Below are 21,507 nucleotides of genomic sequence, written 5' to 3'. Positions count from 1 at the left end.
CGAGCTGGGCCTGGAAATGAGGCAGCTGCTCTGGTCCTCATGGCTCTTAGAAGTCCAGGACCACAACAACTGGTTTCTGGCCACATTCAGCTTGGCTGGGGGCACTTGGGCTCCGTAGTCCCTGACCATGGGAGGTGAACAAGTGTCACGCCCTGATCCCCCCCCTTCCTGTGCAAGAGGGGGCGGTGGAGGGTAGGGGGCGCTGCGATTGTTTCTCTAGTGCTGCCGGGAGTTGTAGTTCCCTGGGTGGTGTGCGTGGGATGGTGGGGGAGAGCGCCCCCTGGTGCTTTGGGTCTGGCTCCTCTGAGCGCCCTGGGGCAGGGCAGTCCCCCAATCCTTACCGCGAGTGTCCCGCACCCCCCCTCCAGCGATCCCTTGAAGTCCTGCTGCCCTCCTCCCCCTTCGGGGTCTGTCTCTGTCCTTCCCGCCATCTTTGGGCTGTCCTGTTCACCTTCGCTCTTGTCTATCCCTCTCCTCAAATTCTTTCCCTCTGTCTCTGGCTGCTCCAAGCCTCTTTCTGTCTCCTGGCCCGTCCGGGTCTCTGACGGCAACGGGAATGGGAGAACGCGTAGACTGCGGCTCCGCGACTGGCTTCGCCTCCTCTCCTAGGAGATCCGAGGCAGAGCCCAGAGGAATCAAGGGATGGCCTCGTTTCTTCATTTCGCCTTGGCAGCTGTGGTCCAGCCCCTGGCCCTCCTCTCTGGTCTCTTTTGTTCTGTCCCAATCACTTCTTCACGTGATTGTTCTATTCTTTCTTTCCGTTTGACTCTCCTTCGAATGATCGTTTGTTCCTTTGCCGCAAAGGTGAGGGAATGGGAGAGGAGGCCTGGCTTCTGGGAGGGACTAGGACGTGTGGCAAAGCCAAGGTCAAACATGTTCCTTTCTCTGGTCCTCCGGCCCCCTGGCTCTGCCGGTGCCTGGGCAGCAGGCCTGGTTGCTATGGAAACGGCCAGGCCTTGAGAAAGCCTTGGCTTCCATTCCCTAGAGGTCCCTGTCCCCCTTTCCTTGCTGGCCCTCTTCCTTCCTGTCCCCTCCAGGCTTGCTCCTTGTCTTTAACCAGACTTCTCCTCTCCACCACCTCTTGGTCCCTCGGTGCTCCGAGCCGGCTCCCATTTCCCTTCTGTCCCCAACGGCCATCCTTCCCCCTCTCCATGGCCTCCCTCTGCATCGCCCTTCTTCCTCACTGGCCCTTGCTGTCTCTGCTTGATTCCCTTTTGCTTCCTGGCCCTTCTTGCTGGAGCCCGAAGGTAGGCAGAGCGGGGTTCTGCCCGTGCTCCCACCAGCCTCGCTGCCCCGTGGCCTCAGGAAACCGGGCCTTGCCAGCTGCAGCGAGCGCGGTGCCAGGCTCTGGGGCAGCAGCTGGTGCCTTGGCATCCGGAGGCAGTGAGGACAGCCTCCGGGCAGGCTGCCCGGAGGGAGAGAAGCGGGGCTGTTGTGTGCTGGGGAAGGGCATCCGCAGAGAGTGCACCCGGGGAGCCGCGGCTTCCACACGTGGCGCTTGCCACCGTGGCCTGGCTCACGGGAGGGCAGGTGTCTTCTGAGGGCTGTGCGTGCGCCCCGGCCTTGCACCCTGCTCCTTCCTGGGCCTGGGGGCCTGTACTGAGAGCCCCCGCGCTCCATAGAGACTTTGTGCGGGCAGTCCTCACGCGCACCCACGCTGTGCGGTGAGCGGGACGAGCCATCACCGTGCCGCTGTCTGTTGGGGACAAGTGAGTCGCTGTTGTGGTCCAGGTCCTCTGCTCTGCCCTCGGCCCGTGTCCCCTTCTCGTCCCGCTTTGTGTGCTCTAGCTGGTGAAGGTGTCGGGCTACGACCCCAGCTTTCCTCCACAGGCTGTTGCTGTCCTGTCACTCGTCACCCACTTACCGAGCGCGACAAATCCCTAAGGCCCTTTCGGTCACGTTGCTTCTGCTTGGCAAGTGCCCGCGGAGGGAGCCCCGTGCGGGGTGCTGATGGGCACACGCGTACACACACATGCACGCACGCGTGCACAAACCCTAGCCACCTGCTGGCGCTCAGGGCTCCCACCCCTGCCCTCTGGGACCTCAGAGGCTCCCGCCTCGGGCCTGTCTGCACCGCCCTCTCAGGCTGGACTAGAACACGGGGCTGGAAGAGAACCGGCACGATGGCCGTCGGAACCAGCCACACCCGGTGGCCCACTGCTGCCCGGTGCACATCGCTGTCACGTGCATCCCCTTCCCGTGTGTCTTCCCAACGCCTTACCCCACCCCACCGCTTCCCTCTCCTCCTTTTCTGCTCCCTGTTGCCCAACTGGCCTGCCGGTCCCATCCCCCACGTGAGGCCTGCAACTGTCCCGGGGGCACTGAGAATGACCTTCACCAGACAGGAGGCAGGAGTGGGAGGTGGGCTGCGCTCAGGAGACCCTCGGTGCCCCCCCCAACAGGGGAGGCGCTCCAGGGGGAAGTCGGGAGGCGCCCCTCTTTTCTCTTCCACGTCCCTTTGTTAAAACCACGGAGGGGACGGAGAGTGGGCCAGGGAGGAGACAGCGAGAACGTCTGCTTTGCCTGCCCCGTGGCAGCTGAATTGTCAGCTGTCAGCGTGAGAGCCATTTAGCAGCCTCCCGCTTTGGAAATGGACACAGGGAAGTTGCTTTCTGACAGGAAAGACGGCCGGGTGCAGAGAGGAGGGTGGGCAGGCTGCGAAGGGGTGGGGGGAAGAGGGCCTGACGCCCGCGCCAGGGCTGCCGGAGGGGCAGGGGGCGGTCTGGCGCGCCCCACCCCACTCAGCCTCTCCCGTTTCCCCACGCCACGGCGTCCAGGCAAGGAGGAGTTTGTGGCGACCTTCAAAGGAAACGAGTTCTTCTGCTACGACCTGTCCCACAACCCCATCCAGAGCAGCACGGACGAGATCACGCTGGCCTTCCGCACCCTGCAGCGCAACGGGCTGATGTTGCACACGGGCAAGTCGGCCGACTATGTCAACCTGTCCCTCAAGTCCGGGGCCGTCTGGCTGGTCATCAACCTGGGCTCAGGAGCCTTCGAGGCCCTTGTGGAACCTGTCAACGGCAAGTTCAACGACAACGCCTGGCACGACGTCCGGGTCACCCGAAACCTGCGCCAGGTAGGGGGAGCAAGAAGAAGGCCGGGGGCCGGCTGTGTCTGGGGCCCAACGGGGGTGGGGACAGAGGGCAGCCTGGCACGGGGTCGTCGGGGGCCTGGTAGCCAGGTGTGGTTCTGGAGAAGTTCAAGGCTCGGGCTGTGAGGGCCTGGAAGTGCGGGGGCAGCGGGCAGGATGCAGGCACCAGGAAGCCAAGTTCAGGGGACGCCGCAGAGCTGCCGTGGGGCAGGAGCCTGAGGGAAGAGGAAGGGTCTGGCGTGACACCGGTGTGGTGACTAGGGTTTCAAGGGCTGGGGGCTGAGAAGTCAGGTGACCTGGCAAGAGGGCCTTTCGGATTGGCCAAGTAGCTGTGGGTATCCTGACTCTAGGGCAGCAAGGCTCAGATGAAAGCCTGGGGTAGTGTAGGGACAGGGTGTGGCTTGCCCTCAGGCGGGACCTTTCCAGGGCAGAGGCAGGGGTGTGGTGGCAAGGCAGAGGGGCAGCAGGCGTGAGGGAGCACACGCTCAGCCCCACCTCACTCTGGGCAGCACGCCCCTTTCTCCTCTCCCTCCCTGGCTGCCCCAGCAATCCGTGGCTATCTTGCTGTGGCTCCCAGGCCCCTTGCAGGAGCCCGGACGGGACTCTCGGGTCAGCCTCTTGCAGGAGGGACGAGACTCTTCTCCGCGGTGTCTCCTCAGCCCCCGCTCCTAGACTGGCCGCTTGGCGAGGGCCTCAGTTCTGTCCTCTGAGTAGCGGCCTCTCCACCATTTCTAAGGCCCAGGGAGGCTAGAGCAGGTGAGGCCATGTCTCTGGCCTTGGCAGTGACCCCCCCCCCCCCCCCGCCCCGGCCCAGCTTGTTTCCAGCCCTGACAAGCTCCTGCCTCGAGCAGAGTCCAAGCCAGACCCTTGTTGAGGGGTCCCTGTGTATCCAGGTGGTACCTGTCTCTACCTCCTGGCTCCTTTCTCTGTTCGCTCAGGCAGGGCCCAGGGGGCCAGCCTCCCGCCGGTCCGTTTCTCTCGGGTTCACCACTTTGTCTCACAGCCTGTGGCAGGGAAGCGTCTTCCAGCTGCATTGCCAGCAAGCTGAGTGCCACCAGCAACGTGGAACGTCTCTGTCCCCGGAGGCACGGCTGCTGCCGGGTTAGGCCTTCTCCTTCCCTCTACTGCCTCGTTCTGGCTCTCCACTCTCTCTCCTTGTCTTGGTCCTCGCTGTCGTCGTCGTCGTCGTCGTCCTCCTCCTCCCCTTCCCCTTCCCCCCATCGAAAGGCTCCTTGATGGGAGTCGGGATTCTGGCTGCTGTCACACTTCCTACCTGTTCTCCACCCCCAGTGGGTGATGATCTAATGGGGAATCCTCCTCATTTAGTGCCTTCCCCCCTGCCGAGAGGACTCTGGGACTAACCCTGCCTGCTGCCACCTGTCGTGGGCTCCTCTCCACGTGCCTATTCTCCGTGCCTCCCCTGCCTGGGGGCGGGGGGGACCCTCCTCGGTGCAGTCTCTCTCTCTTCTTGTCACATTGTTCTCCGATCCCGTCAGAGGGCTGTCCTGTGTTGTCACTGTTATCTGAGCAAACCCGAGTGCGTCATGCCCACCTGTCATACTTGCGGGAGAGGGCGGGGGGGGGGGGTTTGCTTCTGTGCCCCTTGCTGGTTTTCCCTCCGCTGGATGGGTGCTGTCACTACTGACAAACCAGCGGGGAAAAGAGGGGGAGAAAAGACAGTCTCTTCTCTCCCAGCTCTGCTCTCGAGGAGTCAGGATGAGTCTGTTAAAGGTTAGCAGAGCAAAGCTCGTGCGCGCGCCCGCTGAGCAGCAGGGTCCTGAAAAATTCTAGGACCTTGCGGAAGACCAAGAGGAGGGGAAGGTCTGCGGCTCCGGCTCCGGGCGGCAGGAAAGCCACCCAGAGGGGATGAAGCCTGGCCTCGGCAGCACCGAGCGTGGACAGCGACCCGTGGTGTCCTCCTTGTGGGGCTCCCAGAGTTGAGGGCTCAAGCTGGGAACTGCTGGGAACCACTTCCTTCTGGCCTCTTGTACGATGAGTCAGAGCAGAGCCCGGTCATGGTGACCTGAACACAGGCCTTCAGGGCCAAAGAGGGTGTCCGCTTAAAGGCTTTGATTGAGAACACTCTTGAGGAAGGGTTTCTGGAGGGATTTGTTGGACTCTAGTCCACACCCATAAACGCGAGGTGCCATTCTGTTTCGGCCCTTGTGACCATCACCGGGAAGGTCAGCCTCGGGGCTGTGGTCTGGATTCATCATCCTCACTCAAGGTCTAGCCTGCGGCTGAGTACTTCCTCACCAGGCCCTTGGAGCCCCTGCCCGTTTTTCAGGGCTTCTACGAATAATTTACTGGGTCCTGTTTTCTCTAGAGCAGTGGTTCCTAACCAAGAATGGCGTGCCCCCTCGGGCCCCTTTAGGAGACCCTGCGTTCTAGCCCTTGATAGGTTTAGAAGGATCGTATTCCTTCCGTGTGCTCCATATTGCATTCATTTCTTCTCTCTCTCTTTTCAAAAAAAAATTTTTTTTTAATGTTTATTCATTTTTGAGAGACAGAGCATGAGGGGGGAGGGGCAGAGAGAGAGGGAGACACAGAATGTGAAACAGGCTCCAGGCTCCAAGCTGTCAGCACAGAGCCTGACGTGGGGCTGGAACTCACAAACTGAGAGATCATGACCTGAGCTGAAGTCAGTCGCTTAACCGACTGAGCCACGCAGGCGCCCCCATGTTTATTTATTTTTGAGACAGAGCATGAGCGGGGGAGGGGCAGAGAGAGAAGGAAATACAGAATATGAAGCCGGCTCCAGGCTCTGAGCCGTCAGCACAGAGCCCGACGCGGGGCTCGAACTCGCAGACTGCCAGATCATGACCTGAGCCACCCAGGCGCCCCCCCCCCCCCATATTCCCATTCTTATCAGTGAGCAAGTCGAGACTCAGCAGGTTACAGAACTTGCCCAACGTTATCCAGTTAGGAAGCGGTAGAATTGGAAAGTCTGTCTGACTTTGCAGCCGCGCCCATCTCTCTGCCTCCCAAGGAGAGCCCGGCCGCTGTAATTGGTGTGAAATACAAAGGCGGCTCTACTATGTGATTTGTCTTGTGGATCTGCCCTTCTTGGATGTTCCCAACTCTTGAGACCGTCTGAGTGTTCTGCTCGTCTCTCTGAAAAATGGGCCCCCTCGAGCCCTGAGCAGAGCGAGCGCCTCTTCTCTGTCCCGAGCTTCTCCTGCCCAAGCTCCACGAAGATGGCCTTCATCCGGATTTTTGCGATTTGAGTGTATAATCCTGGTCTTGGCTTTCTTGAGGGGCTGGAGCGACGGGCAGAGATGAGAGTGGAGAAGGGGGGTAGATTACCACTGGATATTATGACTGACCTCTCCCCTCTGTGACTTAATGACTTGATGCTTCCTTCCTTCCTCACGCACTGTCGTTCTTACGCTCCTGGACTCCAGGAGCCCTCTGATTCTGTGAGTGGGGAAAAGCCTTTATCGTTCATTTGCTAGTCTGAAGCCTCCGTATTCCAGGTCCTGGCATTTGGGAAGGCACCGGCTTGTGCTATGTCACAGGCCACCAGGAATGGTTTCCAGCGCAAACTCCACTCTAGTTAATTTGGCCACGATCGCCTTGGTCTGGGCTCTGCACCCGGCCCCGTCTCAGCCAACTCCAACCTTGCTGCTTTTCAGAGGAAGCCAGGATGGTCTTGACATAGTGGAAGTCCCGGGCTTTGAACGCACGTCTCTTCCCTCTCAGTCCCGTTTCTTAATTTGCTGTTCTGCTCGTTAAATATTAAAGTTGTCCCAGAAAGTTGAAAACTGTTCTTTTTTTCCCCCTTATTTGAGTCTCCACAACCAGTCTTCATTCAAAACGAGTAGTAGTAGTTAGAATTGTACCCCCAACCCCTCCCCCCACACCCCTACCTTTTCCCCCTGCGTGGTTGGACTAGTCAGTGACACCAGAAAACTCTTGTCTTTTTGGATGTGATTGGTTTAGCTGCCCTGGAACCAATCGGTCCTTGTCCTGACTAGTTGGCTTCTTCACTTCACGACAGTCCTACTACCCGGCTGTGCTAACTCTCGTATTATGGGTTAGCCTCTTGCACCCGTCACTGCACCTGACCTGAGACGCTTAGGGAAACTGCTTCTGCATTGCTAGTAATTGGTACTGGTCATTTAGCCCTTCTTCTGGCTGCTAAATACTGAATTCTGTTTTTTTTTTTCATGATACGAGGCCCTTATTACTTGTCTTTCTGAGTTAGTCCTGTGCCCACTGGTTATAATAATGCTGTAACTAACGGATCTGTCCATAGAAGATTTCTCGAAATCATACCCTCAGGGGTGCAGTTTAGTATTTAATGGACATCACACAATGGTGTCCCATCATCTCCAATACTCTCGGTGCAGCTGCCTCAAGTCCCACGGACATTGCCTCCACAAAGACCAGGGTTGATTTTGAAGGTGACTGTTGCCCTTGCCTTTGGCCTTGAGAAGAGCCACATGGGGGTGGGGACTCTAGAGGCTGGGATAGAAGAGGCCAGCTTATAGCTTAGGGAGGAGTAAGGGGTTTTAGAGGTAAGTGGGCCTCTGTGTCCCTTTTTCTGGTGTGGTGTGTGGGGGTTATGGATTTTCAGTGCTGGCTGTGGGGAGGAGAGGCTCAGGGGTCTATGGGGTGTGCATGGGAGGAGGCTGGGCTGCTGGGAAAACGTTAACCAATTCCAGAGACTTACAGGCGTGGTGGTGGGGGGTACTTGATTCTAGGAGAGATGATTGCCCAGAGGAGCATCAGAGAATGGGGGTGGGGTGTTTGAAGAACCTGGGGAACTTTGGGGGAAGTATGGGCTCTGAAAAATCAAATTAGGCAGGAAGGACGGGTCAGCTATGAGTGGGAGAGCGGGAGGAGAGGGAGGCGGGTTTGGGATTAGGTATGCCGTGAAAGTGAGCCCAGTGCCAGCCCATGGAGGGCAAGGTTTCTTTTCCCTCTTCTGGTGGTGACCCTTATCTCTCTTCTTTTCTCACGGAAGAGAACCAATAAAAGAGGAGCTGCCCCCTCCCCTCCATGACTCCCTGAATCAGTTTGCCTGTCCTACATTCCCACAGAAAGCACACACCTGTATCCCTTCCCTTGCTCCTTGGGAACCTCTTCCCTTTGCCTCCAAATGAAATGACCTCTCATTCTAGCCAGTCCTGTGATGATTCTCTAGGGCATTGGCCACTCTTCTCCCAGCCTGACAGCTGGCCCATCACCAACCAGTTAACCCATTAACTCAACACGCTCACTGGTCAGCCAGTTGACCAGTTCTCTGGAAAGCCATCTGGTTGACCAGTTAGCCAACAACCCATTGTCCATTACCCGAGTCAATAGCCCATCCCTTTCTCACACCCCTTGTCCCCCCCCCCGCCCCCAACCTTCCCTTCAATTCTCTAACATTTCAGCTGAAAGGACTTACTAATACTGCATAATTGGGTCTGCTTCTTAACCCCCTGCCTTCCCTCTCTCACCCTCTGTTGGAAAACCCCGTTGCCGACTCTGTGTGTGTTACTAACACGCTTATAACCCAGGGGACCAAGGGATGGGCAGGGACAGGTGGGGTGAGGTATGAGTGAAAAACCAAACTAACCTTTCTGTCTCATTGCGGAATGTCGGCCATCTTTAAGTCTTTGCTTTCCTGGTCTAGTTCTTTTGTTGTTTTCTTCTCTACTAACCAAGGTCTTGAACTGTTCCCCTTCTCTGCAGCCGGCTCTTCCGGGAGGGGTTGGGGGGCAGAGGAATCCAGAGGAGGGGCTGGAGGGGGGGCGATTGGGAGAAGAAGGTCTTTGATTTTTTTGTATGTTTTATTTCTCCCTCCCATTAAAATTTAATTTTCTTTAAGCAAAAATACTTCCGCTCAGCCTAAGGTGGGAGGGTCTGAACAACCAACCAAATATATATGGCTATATATTTTTCCTCCTTCCTTGAGTTTCACAGTTGGTCATTTTATTTTTCTTTTCTTTCCGTTCTGTTCTTTCGTTGTTGTCTTTGTTGTTGTTGTTGTTTTTTTTTTTTTTTTGGCCCCTCCCACCCCCTCCCCCATATCTCCGGTGAAGCACGCAGGAATTGGACACGCTATGGTAAACAAACTGCATTATCTGGTAGATATCACTCTAATTGTCTTACCGTTTGGTTTGCCGTGGGTTTTTTTAGCTGTTCGATTCTCCCTCTTTTGTTTCCTTTCCCCGTTTGGTTTTGGTTATTTTGCTCTTCTGATTGTTTTTGGCGTCCTGGACAGTCTTCAGATTTTGCTTCTCTCTCTTTTAGTTTTCCTTTTTCCCCTTTTCTTTCTTTTTTGGTCCCAACTCAAATCCAAAAGGCAAATGGAAATCGAGGAATTTGGCCTGTCTCAGCCCTATAACCCCGACTCCTGAATTCAGATTCCTGGCCAGAGAGACCTGGGGGCAGGCCCCATGTTCATCGGCTCTGGTTAGACCAGCCCCGATGCCAGGCTGCTTATTTCTATTGCTTTCTTTTGTTCCTTTCCCCATCCCCCCCAACCCCGCTCCCTCGTTTTTTTCTCTTTGATTTAATTTCTTTCTTGGTCTCCTGAAAATCCATGGAAAACACCATCCCATGACATGCTACGCTCTCTGCTCACTGTCGGCTCCCGGACAGGCCCCTCGAGTTGGGAGAGGGGGCTGGGAGTGAGACCTCCGGGGGCAGCCAGCTGGGCAAGTCCCCCAGAGGGGGGATGGCCTTGTGAGATGCAGAGCGGCCTGGGACCAGTCCAGAGCTCCTTCAGATCGGCAGCTTGTACCAGATTGGGGGCTGTCCCATGCTGGCTGCCAGGGAAGAGGTGACATCCCCTCCCTCACTCCTCAGCCTTGAGGGTTCGTGGTTCCGTCTGCCCCCCCCAACATCTGCATGGCATGAATGGTCTTTCCCCCCATGAGGGATAGCGTCCAGTCTCCCCCACCACTCTGCCGCTCTGACTAACACTGTGTTTCACACTGTCTTCCTTCCCCTCCATCTCCCCTGATCTGTGCCCCGTGCCTGTCCTGCATGGCCTCTGACAGGGTGGTTACCTTCCCTGTTGAGGGGATGAGAGGAGGAGGTGCAGCAAGGGTGAATCAGGCTACTTGTTGCCAAGCTCCGCTGTTTGGGTTGGGCTCAGTCCCGGTGAGTGTTGATGTGGGTGTCTGTGTAAACGCAGCTGGTGTGTGTTGGTGTGTGGGTGCGGCTGTGTGTAAATGTTGGTGTGACATTTAGGGGGTGTTAGTGGGAGACCGTGCTGTGTGTGTGTGTGGGGGCTTCTGCGGGTGATTCCACACGTGTAAGCGCGGGAGTGAGCAGGGGGCCCGCGGGACCGTGTGTACGTTTGAGTCGGGGAAGGGCTCCGCGTGGAGGCGGGCCGCGGGGGCCAGCCCTGAAGTCTGGGGGCCGTGATGGCAGGAGCAGGGAAGGAGCTGGGGCTGGCTCTTTGCTCCTTGCCTGGCTTCGGAGCGTGCGCCTGCAGGCTGTGCCGTGTGCCATCCCCAGGGATTCCCTCGTGCCTGCCCGTCCTGGCTTTGCAGCAGCCGGCGGTTACTCATCGCCTATTAATAATGCAGAGTGATTGAGCGCCAGGCTGGGGACCTTGCAGATGGATGTGTCTGCTCCCGCGGGGCCTGCGCTGCTTGGGGCAGCTGCCTGGCCTTCCGAGCCTCCCAGATCCGTGTGGCTGGCTGGCGATGAGGGAAGCTTGATAGCTGGGGCTCCGGGCCTGAGTGGCTCCCCCCACCTCCCCAGGAGGCTCCACCCGTGAGGCTACGTCTGGCCCGTCCTGATGCTTCCACGCACCCGTGTTTCCCTGCACCCACAGACCCACGGTAGCCCTGTCCTCTGCCCTGTCCCCGAGGTAGTGCCCACCACCACAGCCAGCCCTGCCCTTCCCCGCTCCAAGACCTCATCTGGCCACTCCCAGCCACCCTGACGTTCCCATGGAACCACGTGGTGGTCCCAGCACCACTCCATATCCCAGGCTCTGCTCTCCAGCTGCTGCTTCTAGAAGTTAGGTGCTGGCCACCCCTCAGGCCAGGCCACTGAGTGCCTGTCAGGAGCCGGGCATTTGGAACCCTTTCTTTACAGAGCTTCCCTGGACAGCCAACCTGTGACCGTGGGGACAGAAAGGAGGCAAGATAAACCCACGTGGCACACTCCCAAACACCCGGGGAATACCGTCTAGGGGTTAGGGTGCCGTAGACCTTCCTTCTGGTCTCAATTCAGTTACAGATTGACCACATGGACCTGAGCCAAAGGTCAGTTTCCTCAGCTACCGAACGGGTGATGGTACACCCGCATTGTCCATTTCATGGGGTCAGTGTGGAGATCAAGTAGGGTAATGGGAGTGAAAGCATCTGTGCTCTATACAGGGAACCATAATTTTATTAATCTTCATAACATGTTAACTGATTATCTCAGTGTTTCCAGGGTGAGGATGTTTTGTAAAGAAGTGATCCCCTTCCTATAGCGAACCCTGGAGAATACAGCATCTCTGGCCCCGCTGGAGACGCTATTATCGTCCCTTCTTAGGAATCAGTCCCCAAGATAATTGCAAGAAACCCCAGAATGCCTCAGGAGTTGGCCTGGGGAGGAGGAGGAAAGACGGAGTAACACGGTGAATCAGCCTTGTCTGATTTCAGCCTTGGCAAGGGAGGTTCCCGCTAAATTCGAAGTTTTTAAAGTCCACGGGGTGAGCATCACTGCTTGACGATCAGAGCAGGTTGCCTCTCGGCGCCCTGAGTAGCCTCATAAGCCCTCAAACACCTGTCCCAGGGATCAGCATTTTCAGGCCAAGACCGGAGTTAGAGCCTGGGGCACCAAAAAGACGGGGTTCACCCTTTTCTTATTATTCCCGGGTATTCCTCAACCAGGTTCCTGTTGGTTTTGCGTTTATCTTACTAATGCATTTGTATATGGTCTCTTTTCTTGTTATTTGAGCATTTCTCCTTGGGTAGAGGGTGAATACAGACCAAAAAGGCCAATCAGTTGAGAGGTTTGGGTTAGATGTGGTCAGGATGATGGAAGTTTTCTTGTTTCTTGTTTTTTTTTTTTTGTTTTTTTTTTTTAATTTTGGAGAGAGAGAGGGAGAGAGGCAGACAGACAGAAGAGAGAGAGAATTTTAAGCAGGCTCTACGCTCAGTGTGGAGCCTGACACGGGGCTTGATCTCACCACTCTGGGATCATGACCTGAGCTGAAACCAAGAGTTGGACGCTCAACATACTGAGCTACCCAGTTGCCCCTGAAGTTTTCTTGTAAAAATAAAAATAGCTCTTTGTGCATACACTGGGGTCTGTGATTCTTCTAAACAGCTCTCACCGTCTGAATATAATTTAAACTTGACAAATGCCCAGATTGAGACATCAGAGATTGTTCTCAGTTAACAGAGGGGGAAACTGAGGCCTAGAGAAAACCCAGGACTACATGACAGTTATAGAAGGGTCCGGTGCCTTCCCTTCGGTTACCTCATTTAATCTGCATGGTCAGCCTGGAAGAAGTGTGGGCGATGGAGGTCACTGAGCCCCTTTTACAGATGAGAGGCAGAGATTGTTCTGGAAAATGGTAAAGGTTGCACAGGAACTCAAGGTTTCTGGCCTGGAGTCTTTCTCCTCTAGTCCCAGGCTTCATCAAATCCAAACGTCAGGGTTCGCTGTCAGGCCATGACTGCTGGCTAAGTCGTTTTCCTATTTCCAACCCGATTCTCTCTTTAGCTTCTCCCTACCACAAACAGATGGCTGAACTTAAACACATAGCAGGGATGCATGACCTCCCTCAGCTGTCCTTCCCCTGTCTTCCTGCCCTACTCCCGCCCCACCCAATCCTAAGGGAAGCCCAGGCCTTCTTCCTAAACTAGTTGTTCTTAACCATCTTTGGCTCATAGATCCTTTTGAGAATTTGATGATGGCAATGGACTAAGAAGGCAATTTTGCGTACATTGTCAATGGCTTTCAAAATCCCAGAAACCCATCTAGCCCATCCGCAAGTCAGAAACACCCATGCTCACAATATTATTCTCCCTTGAAGGGGAGGTCAGTGACCCTGAGATCCTAGCAGGCAGCTGGGAAGGGATCCGGATGATGCCAGAGGATCTTTCCCTCTTCCTCAGCCTTTCTTCCTGGGTCATGATAGGCACGGAGCATACGTGTGGGGCTATAGAGCCTGGTTTCACATCCTACCAGCCTCCCTAAGAGGAGCCCAGCCGAGCAGAGCAGAAGCGAGGTGGGCCCAGCAGGGAGGGTTGAGACCCCGCCCAGGTCGTAGGCTGCCCCTGGAAGCCACCTCCAGCCACCCTCCGTGCTCCTGGGGTGTGGAGGGAGGCTGGGCTTCCACGTCTTCGGTGCTCCACCCCTTCTTCCCTAGCCGGGCCTGGTTCTTCAGCCACCCTCCGTGCTCCTGGGGTGTGGAGGGAGGCTGGGCTTCCACGTCTTCGGTGCTCCACCCCTTCTTCCCTAGCTGGGCCTGGTTCTTCCAGGGCAGAGCTGTGGCTCATTCCCGTTGGCCTACTCAGTCCCCAGTCAGGGCCCTGCCTGTCTGCGTTGATGGGTTGGTGTGGGTTGAGTGCCGAGTGTCTGCAGTGTCTCGGGTGCTAGCCGTGGTCCTGATGACGGAAAGATGGCTGCTTGGAAATGAGCCGGTCGGGACGTCCTCCCACTGCCTCCAGCAGGATGTGGCGTGCGAGCAGGTGTGTCTGGGTCAGTGACCAGTAGTGAATGGGTGGTGGGAATGAGCGTCTGAGTCACTCTCTGGTGAGGAAGATCTGAGCCTCATGTCTCTTCCCTTTTTGCCTCCACCCATAGATGTCTTTGTCCTCACGGCGACTCCTCTCCCCTCCTCCATTGGAAGGAAGCTTCTCCTTCCTGCGCCCACAGCTCTTTCACCTCTATCTCCGCTCTTCCCCATCTCCCCTGGCCCCGCATGCCTTCTCACCTGCGGCTGCCTTTCTCTCACCTCTCTTGCTGGGCCTGGCCCCCCACCCGTGGCCCTCTAACCTGCATGTGCCCTAGCTGCAGAGGCTGTTCTGTCGCACGGCCCCCCTGCCCTCCTCCCCCGCCGGCCCCACCCCTTCCAGAAGCTGCGCGGGGAGGGGGGGCTTGGGGGGCAGGGGCAACACGAACCCCTGGGGTGGAGGGGGACGGGGGAATTACTCCCCTGTTTCCTGCTTTTACTAACGAACCTGCCATTTTTGTGTCTGGACTTTGATTTGTCTGAGGGAACAGTCGGGTTTTACTAATCTCCGTCATCTCCCTCCTTGCCTTCCCCAGAGACTGTACTCCACCCCCCCTACTCTTGGCTTCCTTTCCACCCAGTGCCCGTCTCCCCCTTTCTCCCTCAACTTCCTCCACCCCCAGGCTGACCGCCCTTCCTCCGTGCACCTCTGTACGTTACCCTGTCTCCTGCTACCCTCTCCCCCAGCCCCTGGGCCGGGGCTGCTCTAAAAAAATAGTTGTAAATCTGGGGGACAGACAAGAGGGTGGTTTTTTCCCCAAAAGAGGCGCCCCATGGCAGTGATTTGCATAAAGCTGTAGTGGGCAAGGTCAGATTCATGCCTAGTCTGAAGGGGAGTTGAGGAGAGCGCCCCCCAAAGGTCGAGTCCTTCTGACTCTAGAATGGCAAAGGCAGATGAGCTCACTGCATGGATTGGGCCAAAGAGAGCCCATAGGGTGGGGGAGATGGCAGCTGGTGCCCTGGCTGCTGGGCCTGGAGAGGGAGGACACAGCTTAGTGGCTGAGGGGGCTGGAAGGGCTCTCCCCCTGCACAGAAGCAGGGGCACGTGACCAGAGCAGTCTTGGAGGATGGAGGCCTGTTCACTCGAGGCTCCTGAGGCTTTGGGCTTATAGATGGACACAGGCAGTGAGAGCCCAGTGTTTCCCTGGGTCACAAGGTGACTTGATGTTCACCTTTAATGGCCATGATGTGCCCCTGGATTGTGCTGGGACTAGTGTGGTTACAGGGACATGTCACGCCGGGGGCCTGCCCTTCAGGCGCTGACCTTCCAACTGGGGTGACCAGACACAGGCTCAGGACCTCATTAGTGGCCCATTTCCTGGTCTCAGTGTAGCATCACGAGTGGAGTGGAGGTGCAGGGCAGAATAGAACTGAATTTGCCCCAAGGAGACCCTTCACCTCCCACCCCTCCCTGTCTTATCCTGTCCCTTCATCCCAGCCCCCTTCTGCCCTTTCCCCAGCTCCCTTCTGCCCATTCTAATCTTGTCTGCATGTTTTTGTGACTAATACTTTGACCCTTCCCTTTCCCACCCAGATTCCTGCTTCCCAGCCTCGGGCGGGTGGAGGGAAGAAGAAGAAATAAACCATTATGACCAGCCCTCCCCTCAAGACAAGACTCAAAATCTTTCAAACTGCCCCCTTCCACAAAGACACCCCCTTGCCTTCTGTCCTTGAACCTGGTACCCGCCCTCCCCCCCAGCACAAGGTTTGATGGTTCCCAGGAGGGGGCCCCTTCAGCCCTCGCTTTGCTCAGCTGTACCCCCACTCATTGTGAGGCCCCAGCCCAGCACGAGGGGGACTCGGGGGCCCTGTGGGGGAAGCTCCCCTTGCCTCATTCTGCCCAGGTTCTTTAGGAATTCCTAACACCCTCCTTCAACCCCACGTGACAATGGAACCCCGGAGACCAGTCTCGGGAAGATGGCTGGTGGCATGTGCGTATAGACTGGTGTGGGTGGGGACATCCCAGGATGTGACTGGAAGGCCCAAACCTCCAGATTTTGCCTGACAAGGGGGTGCTAAAGCATGTTTGGGGCCTGGGAAGTGGGGGTGAGCTGTGGTCTGTTGGAAGCACAGTGTCGGGGTTCACCGTGAGCCAGCTTCCTGATGGCTCCTGCAGGAGCCTGTCTGCTTTTCCCAGGCGACTGCCCTAAGCCACAGCCTTCCTAGAGCGAGCGCTCGTGGTCCCGAAGCCCTTGGCTCTTCCCCTACAACCTTGTTGGGTCTCTAGAGCCCCTGTGGGCTGCTCCTATGGCTAAACTTTTTGGGGACCAAGTGGGCATTTGGGGAGTGGGTAGACAGAGAGTTTCCTGCATTTGTCCCTGCTCCCCAAGGTCACTTCTGCCTTCATCAGGCCCCTGCTGAGCCCCTTTCACCTCTTTGGAATGCTGAATTACTCCCCCGTCCTTACCCATGTTGCTTTCTTACCTGACTTCAGCCCAGGGTTAAGGTGTCATGAGGTTAGCCCCGTTACCCTCTGTTCCCTAACTTGGCTCTGAGTAACAGTGGTGATGTTCGTAGGGAAGACAATGAAGAAAAAGTTCAGGCCGGTGACTTGGCGAAGGGTTACCCTCTCCCTGGGAGATGAGAGAGCCACAGAGGGACCTGGGAAGTAAAGAGACAGACTCAGAAGGAGGGCATGGACCAGTGGGAGCCCTTGATGTCGTGGTGGTGGGAATCAGCCCCGAGGGGCGAAGGGCATTATGCATCCCTCAGGAAGTTCCCACCGTCCCCAGTAGTATCTGAGCCCCCCTTCCCATGCCCTTGCTGTCTCCCATTTCCCTGCTGGGCTAAGACTGAAAAGACTCTTCAGTGCTCTGAAGGGCTGCAGGCGAGGCAAAGCCACCAAGATCCAAGGTGAATTGGTGTTTCGACCTCCTTTATGAAAGACGCTCTGAAATCACATGAGGATCCAGAGAGCACCTCAAGAGGAGGGAAGGGAGGGTGCATTGCATCCCCCCAGAATGGGGTCTTGTCCTGAGGTCCCTGCTCCTTTCTGGAGCCATTTCCAGGAACTGCTTCTTGGTGTACTTCATGGTGAGCCCTCTGAGTACCCTCCAGGCGTCTGCCTGCTGAGCTGGGGGCCGTGGGGCAGGCCTTAGCCCACCCTGAAACCATCAAATCTTGTGCTGCCTCCTTTCCCGCCTTCCCTCTTTTCCCCCCACTGTTCCTCCTCCAAGACAAGCAGACATAAAAATGGGGGTCCCCCTCCCCCGCAGCCCCCTGGCCCCTCCCTTGCCCAGCCCGTGGCTTTTCCCAGGGGGTTGATGCCGGTTGTCTCCTTGTCTCTCCCCCTCCCTCCCTGGGCTGGGCAGGTGACCATCTCAGTGGACGGGATCCTGACCACCACAGGCTACACGCAGGAGGATTACACCATGCTGGGCTCTGATGACTTCTTCTACATTGGGGGCAGTCCCAACACGGCTGACCTACCGGGCTCACCCGTCAGCAACAACTTTATGGGCTGCCTGAAGGACGTGAGTAGGTCTAGGAAGGGTCTGGGGTCAGCCAGGAAACCCTTTGGTCCCTGTCTTCAGCATGATTTAGTCTGACCTGGCCAACCGCCTGGTTCCCCTGTTCCTTCCAAGGTGGTGGGAGACCTCTCCTATTCAAAACCTAAGCCCCACTGACTCCATCAAGAAGCTTCTCTCGGGGCGCCTGGGTGGCGCAGTCGGTTAAGTGTCCGACTTCAGCCAGGTCACGATCTCGCGGTCCGTGAGTTCGAGCCCCGCGTCAGGCTCTGGGCTGATGGCTCAGGGCCTGGAGCCTGTTTCCGATTCTGTGTCTCCCTCTCTCTCTGCCCCTCCCCCGTTCATGCTCTGTCTCTCTCTGTCCCAAAAATAAAAAAAAAATTAAAAAAAAAAAAAAAAAAGAAGCTTCTCTCTCATTTCCTTGAGCCTCTGAAGTCCCCCAGCCTCTCAGAGGACCCTGGAGGGCAGCTGCGGTACAGAGGAAAGACTGTTGGGCGTGACCACTAAAGCCCTGTGTTTGGTCCTGGGTCTTCCCCTCACTAGCTCTGTGACCTTGGCCAAGTCCGTTGGCCAGTCTAATTCTTAGTTTCCTCATCTATAACATGAGTAGTCAGTGCCTACTTCTTAAGGTGGGTGTGAGGAGCAGATGAGAGTGTGAATAAAAATACCTTGGCAATCGGAAAATGTCGACTAGATGGTAACAGAGATTGTCCTGCCATTATTGTGAACTGCAGTCCCGCGGACAGCGAGGGCTGTCCCGCGAGTGCCGGGCTGGAAGACGGAACCCGGAAAATAAGTGGGGCGAGGGAGGTGCTGGTTCACAGCCTCTGTGCGCGAAGTTCTAGAACAGAGGTCCAAGCTGGGCAGGAGTGGCCAGGCCCTGCGCCGCTTTTGCTTCTTCACCCCTGACCCCACCCCTCCCTGCAGGTGGTCTATAAGAATAATGACTTCAAGCTGGAACTGTCTCGCCTGGCAAAGGAAGGGGACCCCAAGATGAAGCTGCAGGGGGACCTGTCATTCCGCTGCGAGGATGTGGCTGCCCTGGACCCCGTGACCTTTGAGAGTCCTGAGGCTTTTGTGGCGCTGCCCCGCTGGAGTGCCAGACGCACCAGTTCCATCTCCCTGGACTTCCGTACCACTGAGCCCAACGGGCTGCTGCTCTTCAGCCAGGGCCGGCGGGCTGGGGCCGGGGCCGGCAGCCACAGCTCTGCCCAGCGGGCCGACTACTTTGCCATGGAGCTGTTGGATGGCTACCTCTACCTGCTGCTGGACATGGGCTCTGGGGGCATCAAGCTGCGGGCATCTAGCCGCAAGGTCAACGATGGCGAGTGGTGCCACGTGGACTTCCAAAGGGACGGGCGCAAAGGTCAGGAGGCCTCTGGTCCCTTCCGCTCTCCTCCCAGCCACTCCTCCTACCCCCCCCATCCCCCGCCCTGACATTCTTTCCAGGTCCCTTCCACTGCTGTCCTACCCCTTCCTCTGGCCCTGTCAGCCCCTTCGCTGTCCCTCCTTGTCATGGCGCACTGACAGCAGGAGCATAGTGTTTGGAGTCAGCAGACCTGGAGTCGCACCTCTGCTCTCCCGCTTACTGTGTGTGTGGCCTTAGGTCCTTTATTCAACCCCTTGAAGCCCTAGTTTCATTATTTATAAAACCCTAGTTTCATTATCTACATCCATTACACTGGAGGTCCTTAAGAGAAGAAAATAAGAAAATACGTGTAAAAGCATTAGCACCGTGCCTGACACAGAGTAGACATCCCATTCTCCTCCCCCCCCACAAAAAACCAAAACTTCCCAACCACGCCTCCCTTCTTTCTAGCTAGGTCCACGCAACTCTCTTTGATTAACTACTCAACAAATTCTTACCGAGCACCTACGGAGCGCCAGGCGCTGTCCAAGGTGCTGGGACGGGGATGGCGGTGACTCAACGGTCTTTGCTGTCATGGAGCTCAGGCTCTGGTTGGGGGCGACACAGACGCTAAACAACCTCACACTCCCACCTGGTGAGGCTTCTAGCACAGTAAAGCGGCAGGGCAGAGAGTGCTCGGGCCAGGCAGGTGCTGTTTCTCAAACCTTGTGTTGCTTCCAGCCACCCCTTGACTCTTCCTTTTCGGTCTTCTTTTCCCGTTCTCTTGTTTCCTGCCCAGTGCTCTCTTTTCCTCTTTTCCATCTTGTTGACCATGAGAGAACGAATTGATGTAAAGGGGAGCTGACTCATTATCCAGCGTAAGCACTTATCAGTGTCGGCTAAATCGTTGTGCTCCCCAGTTGTCACTGCACCAGACCTTTGAGACTGGGTGGAAGGATGGTCTCCCCACCCCACCCCCAGGAGCACTGTGGCCCCTGGAAGCATCAGCCTTTTGTAGCTGGCTGTTTCTTCCTTTCTCTTCTCCAGAGAAATGTCGCCTTTCCTGGGCTTTACAGTACATGAGTTCATCCCCCGGTTTTGTCTCATGATGGTACCCGGGGGTCTTCACAGGGCACTTGCTGCCTCCCAGGGTCTCCACACAGGTGATTAGTAACTCTCTAGATCAGAAGTCTGTCCAGGCCTTGCAGAGAACCCCTCTCTCTCTCTTCTCCTTAGCTTCCCACAGATCTCCAGAGCCCACATACCAGGTCTGGCTGGTCCCTGGGTCGCTGTTTGACCAGCTCTGGCCATCTCTGATGTCCCACATTCATTTATGCACCTAAGCCCAGACTTGGGGCAGTCATCGCAACAAAGCTCTCCTTGACCTTTTCCCTGTTTGTTTTTTAATTGTGTTAAATTACACATGACATTTACCATTTTAACCATTTTTAAAGTGCACAGTTCAGTGGCATTAAGGACATCCACACTGCTGTACAATCATCACCACCGTCCACCTCCAGAATATTTTCATCTTCCCAAACTGAAACGCTATCCCCATGAAACACTAACTCCCTAGTCCCCCTGCCCCTAGTCCCTGGCAGCCACCATCCCACTTTCTGTTTCTATGAATTGACTGCTTTAGGGGCCTCCTAAATGGAGGGACCTCCTGTAAGCGGAATCACACAATAATTGTCTTTTTGTGTCTGGCTCATTCCACTTAGCATGGTTTCAGGTTCATCCATGTTGTAGCATTGTGTCACTATTTCCTTCCTTTTTGTGGCCGAACACTATTCCATCGTATGTATCTACCACATTTTGTTTGTCCGTTTATCTGCCGATGGACACTTGGGTTGTCCCATTTCCATGTTTTGGAGCAAGGATCTCGGAGCAAGGCTTGTCCTCACTTTAATTTCCTCTTGCTGACTCTCCATTGTACACTCTTTTCCCACCTCTTCCTTTCCCTGTCTCTTCCTTCTCCCACATTTGGTTCATTTACTGAGAGTCTCGCTGGGCAACGTCCATGTCCAGGAGACCCCGGAGCTGGTGGGTAGAGCAGGCATCTGGGGAATCTGCTATGAATAGAGATGCGGGTGATTGGAGGGCCATATTGGGTGGGGGGGTGCTGGTGGAAGGGTGGGTTGTAGCAGCCAGACCCTGGAGCATCTGACACCTTGTCGGGGAAGAACAAGCCAGGGCCATGTTAAATGGGGCCCAGGGGAGTGGCTTCTCTGGTTCAGGAAAGGTTTTGAGCAGAAGAGACCATGCTTTAGATAGAGTCCTGTCTGTAGAGGAGGTACTAATTCTGTTTCCTTAGTGACACCCCTGTGCCTAATGTAGACCAAATCCTCCTTACCTCTCTTTAACCTCATGGAGATAGCTAGACCTTTTCTTTTCTTTTCTTTTCTTTTCTTTTCTTTTCTTTTCTTTTCTTTTCTTTTCTTCTCTACTTATTTCTTGAAGAGTTCTTCTTGAGAAAAGAGAGAGGAAGGAAAAAGCATCAGAAAAAAATTATAAACAGAATACTTTCTAATGTATAGGCTTCTGCTTCTTAAGATCTCAGTAGAGGTTTTGAAGCTCCTACTTGATCCCAAATCTTTTTCCTAAGATAGCCAGCCTTTCCTTCCAAGGAAGTCTTAGTATGTAGGAGCTCTGTGCCTGGCATCCCCTCTCCTGGGTGTCGTCCTGTGTCCGGCTCCAGGACGGATCTGCTTACCCATCTTGCCCACCAGGCAGAGGGTTGGACAGTGCAGGCTCTGTGGTCCCACTGCCTGGCTGGCACTTTGGCTCCGTTCCTCACCCTCTGTGGTGCTTTGGGCAGGCCTCCCAATCTCCCTAAGCCTCACCTGCCATTTCAAGTCGGGGTCATAAAGGGCCAATTTCATAGGGTTACCTTGCGACTCGGTGACATAAATGA

At 56.0% G+C, this 21,507-nt stretch overlaps 2 protein-coding genes across 31 annotated transcripts in view; one reads left to right on the top strand and one right to left on the bottom strand.

The window, feature by feature from the left end:
* The window catches only part of NRXN2 (neurexin 2), a 109,515-nt gene that overhangs the window by 33,827 nt on the left and 54,181 nt on the right, over positions 1-21,507 (top strand). For 14 of the 30 annotated variants that reach the window (XM_058689510.1, XM_058689505.1, XM_058689509.1 and 11 more), the window contains 4 exons: positions 2,778-3,079; positions 9,127-9,171; positions 17,090-17,251; positions 18,173-18,611. In XM_058689510.1, coding sequence (XP_058545493.1) covers positions 2,778-3,079; positions 9,127-9,171; positions 17,090-17,251; positions 18,173-18,611 — 948 coding nt within the window. The remainder of the gene's footprint in view (positions 1-2,777; positions 3,080-9,126; positions 9,172-17,089; positions 17,252-18,172; positions 18,612-21,507) is intronic. The other 16 variants (XM_058689507.1, XM_058689511.1, XM_058689506.1 and 13 more) reach the window with 2 other exon arrangements.
* Positions 2,981-4,305, bottom strand: LOC131488097 (disintegrin and metalloproteinase domain-containing protein 19-like). Its single transcript, XM_058689520.1, has 2 exons — positions 3,995-4,305; positions 2,981-3,309 (listed from the first exon to the last, which is right to left on the bottom strand). Exons 1-2 carry the CDS (start codon positions 4,126-4,128, stop codon positions 3,060-3,062), a joined length of 384 nt encoding a protein of 127 aa, XP_058545503.1. The 5' UTR covers positions 4,129-4,305; the 3' UTR covers positions 2,981-3,059.

Source organism: Neofelis nebulosa, chromosome 10 (genome assembly GCF_028018385.1).
Source record: "Neofelis nebulosa isolate mNeoNeb1 chromosome 10, mNeoNeb1.pri, whole genome shotgun sequence".
Taxonomy (NCBI): Eukaryota; Metazoa; Chordata; class Mammalia; order Carnivora; family Felidae; genus Neofelis; species Neofelis nebulosa.
Note: the sequence above shows the minus strand (reverse complement) of the source record. Positions and strands in the feature narration are given on the sequence as shown.

What these genes read in the sequence shown, in the direction of transcription:
- LOC131488097 (XM_058689520.1), bottom strand. Translation starts at nt 4,128, where the DNA reads ATGCAGCTGGAAGACGCTTCCCTGCCACAGGCTGTGAGACAAAGTGGT. An exon ending in GAGCCAGGAGGTAGAGACAG is followed by an intron (nt 3,310 to 3,994) that starts GTACCACCTGGA and finishes CTCTTCCCTCAG; the next exon opens with GCTCCTGCCCCACGGCAGCT.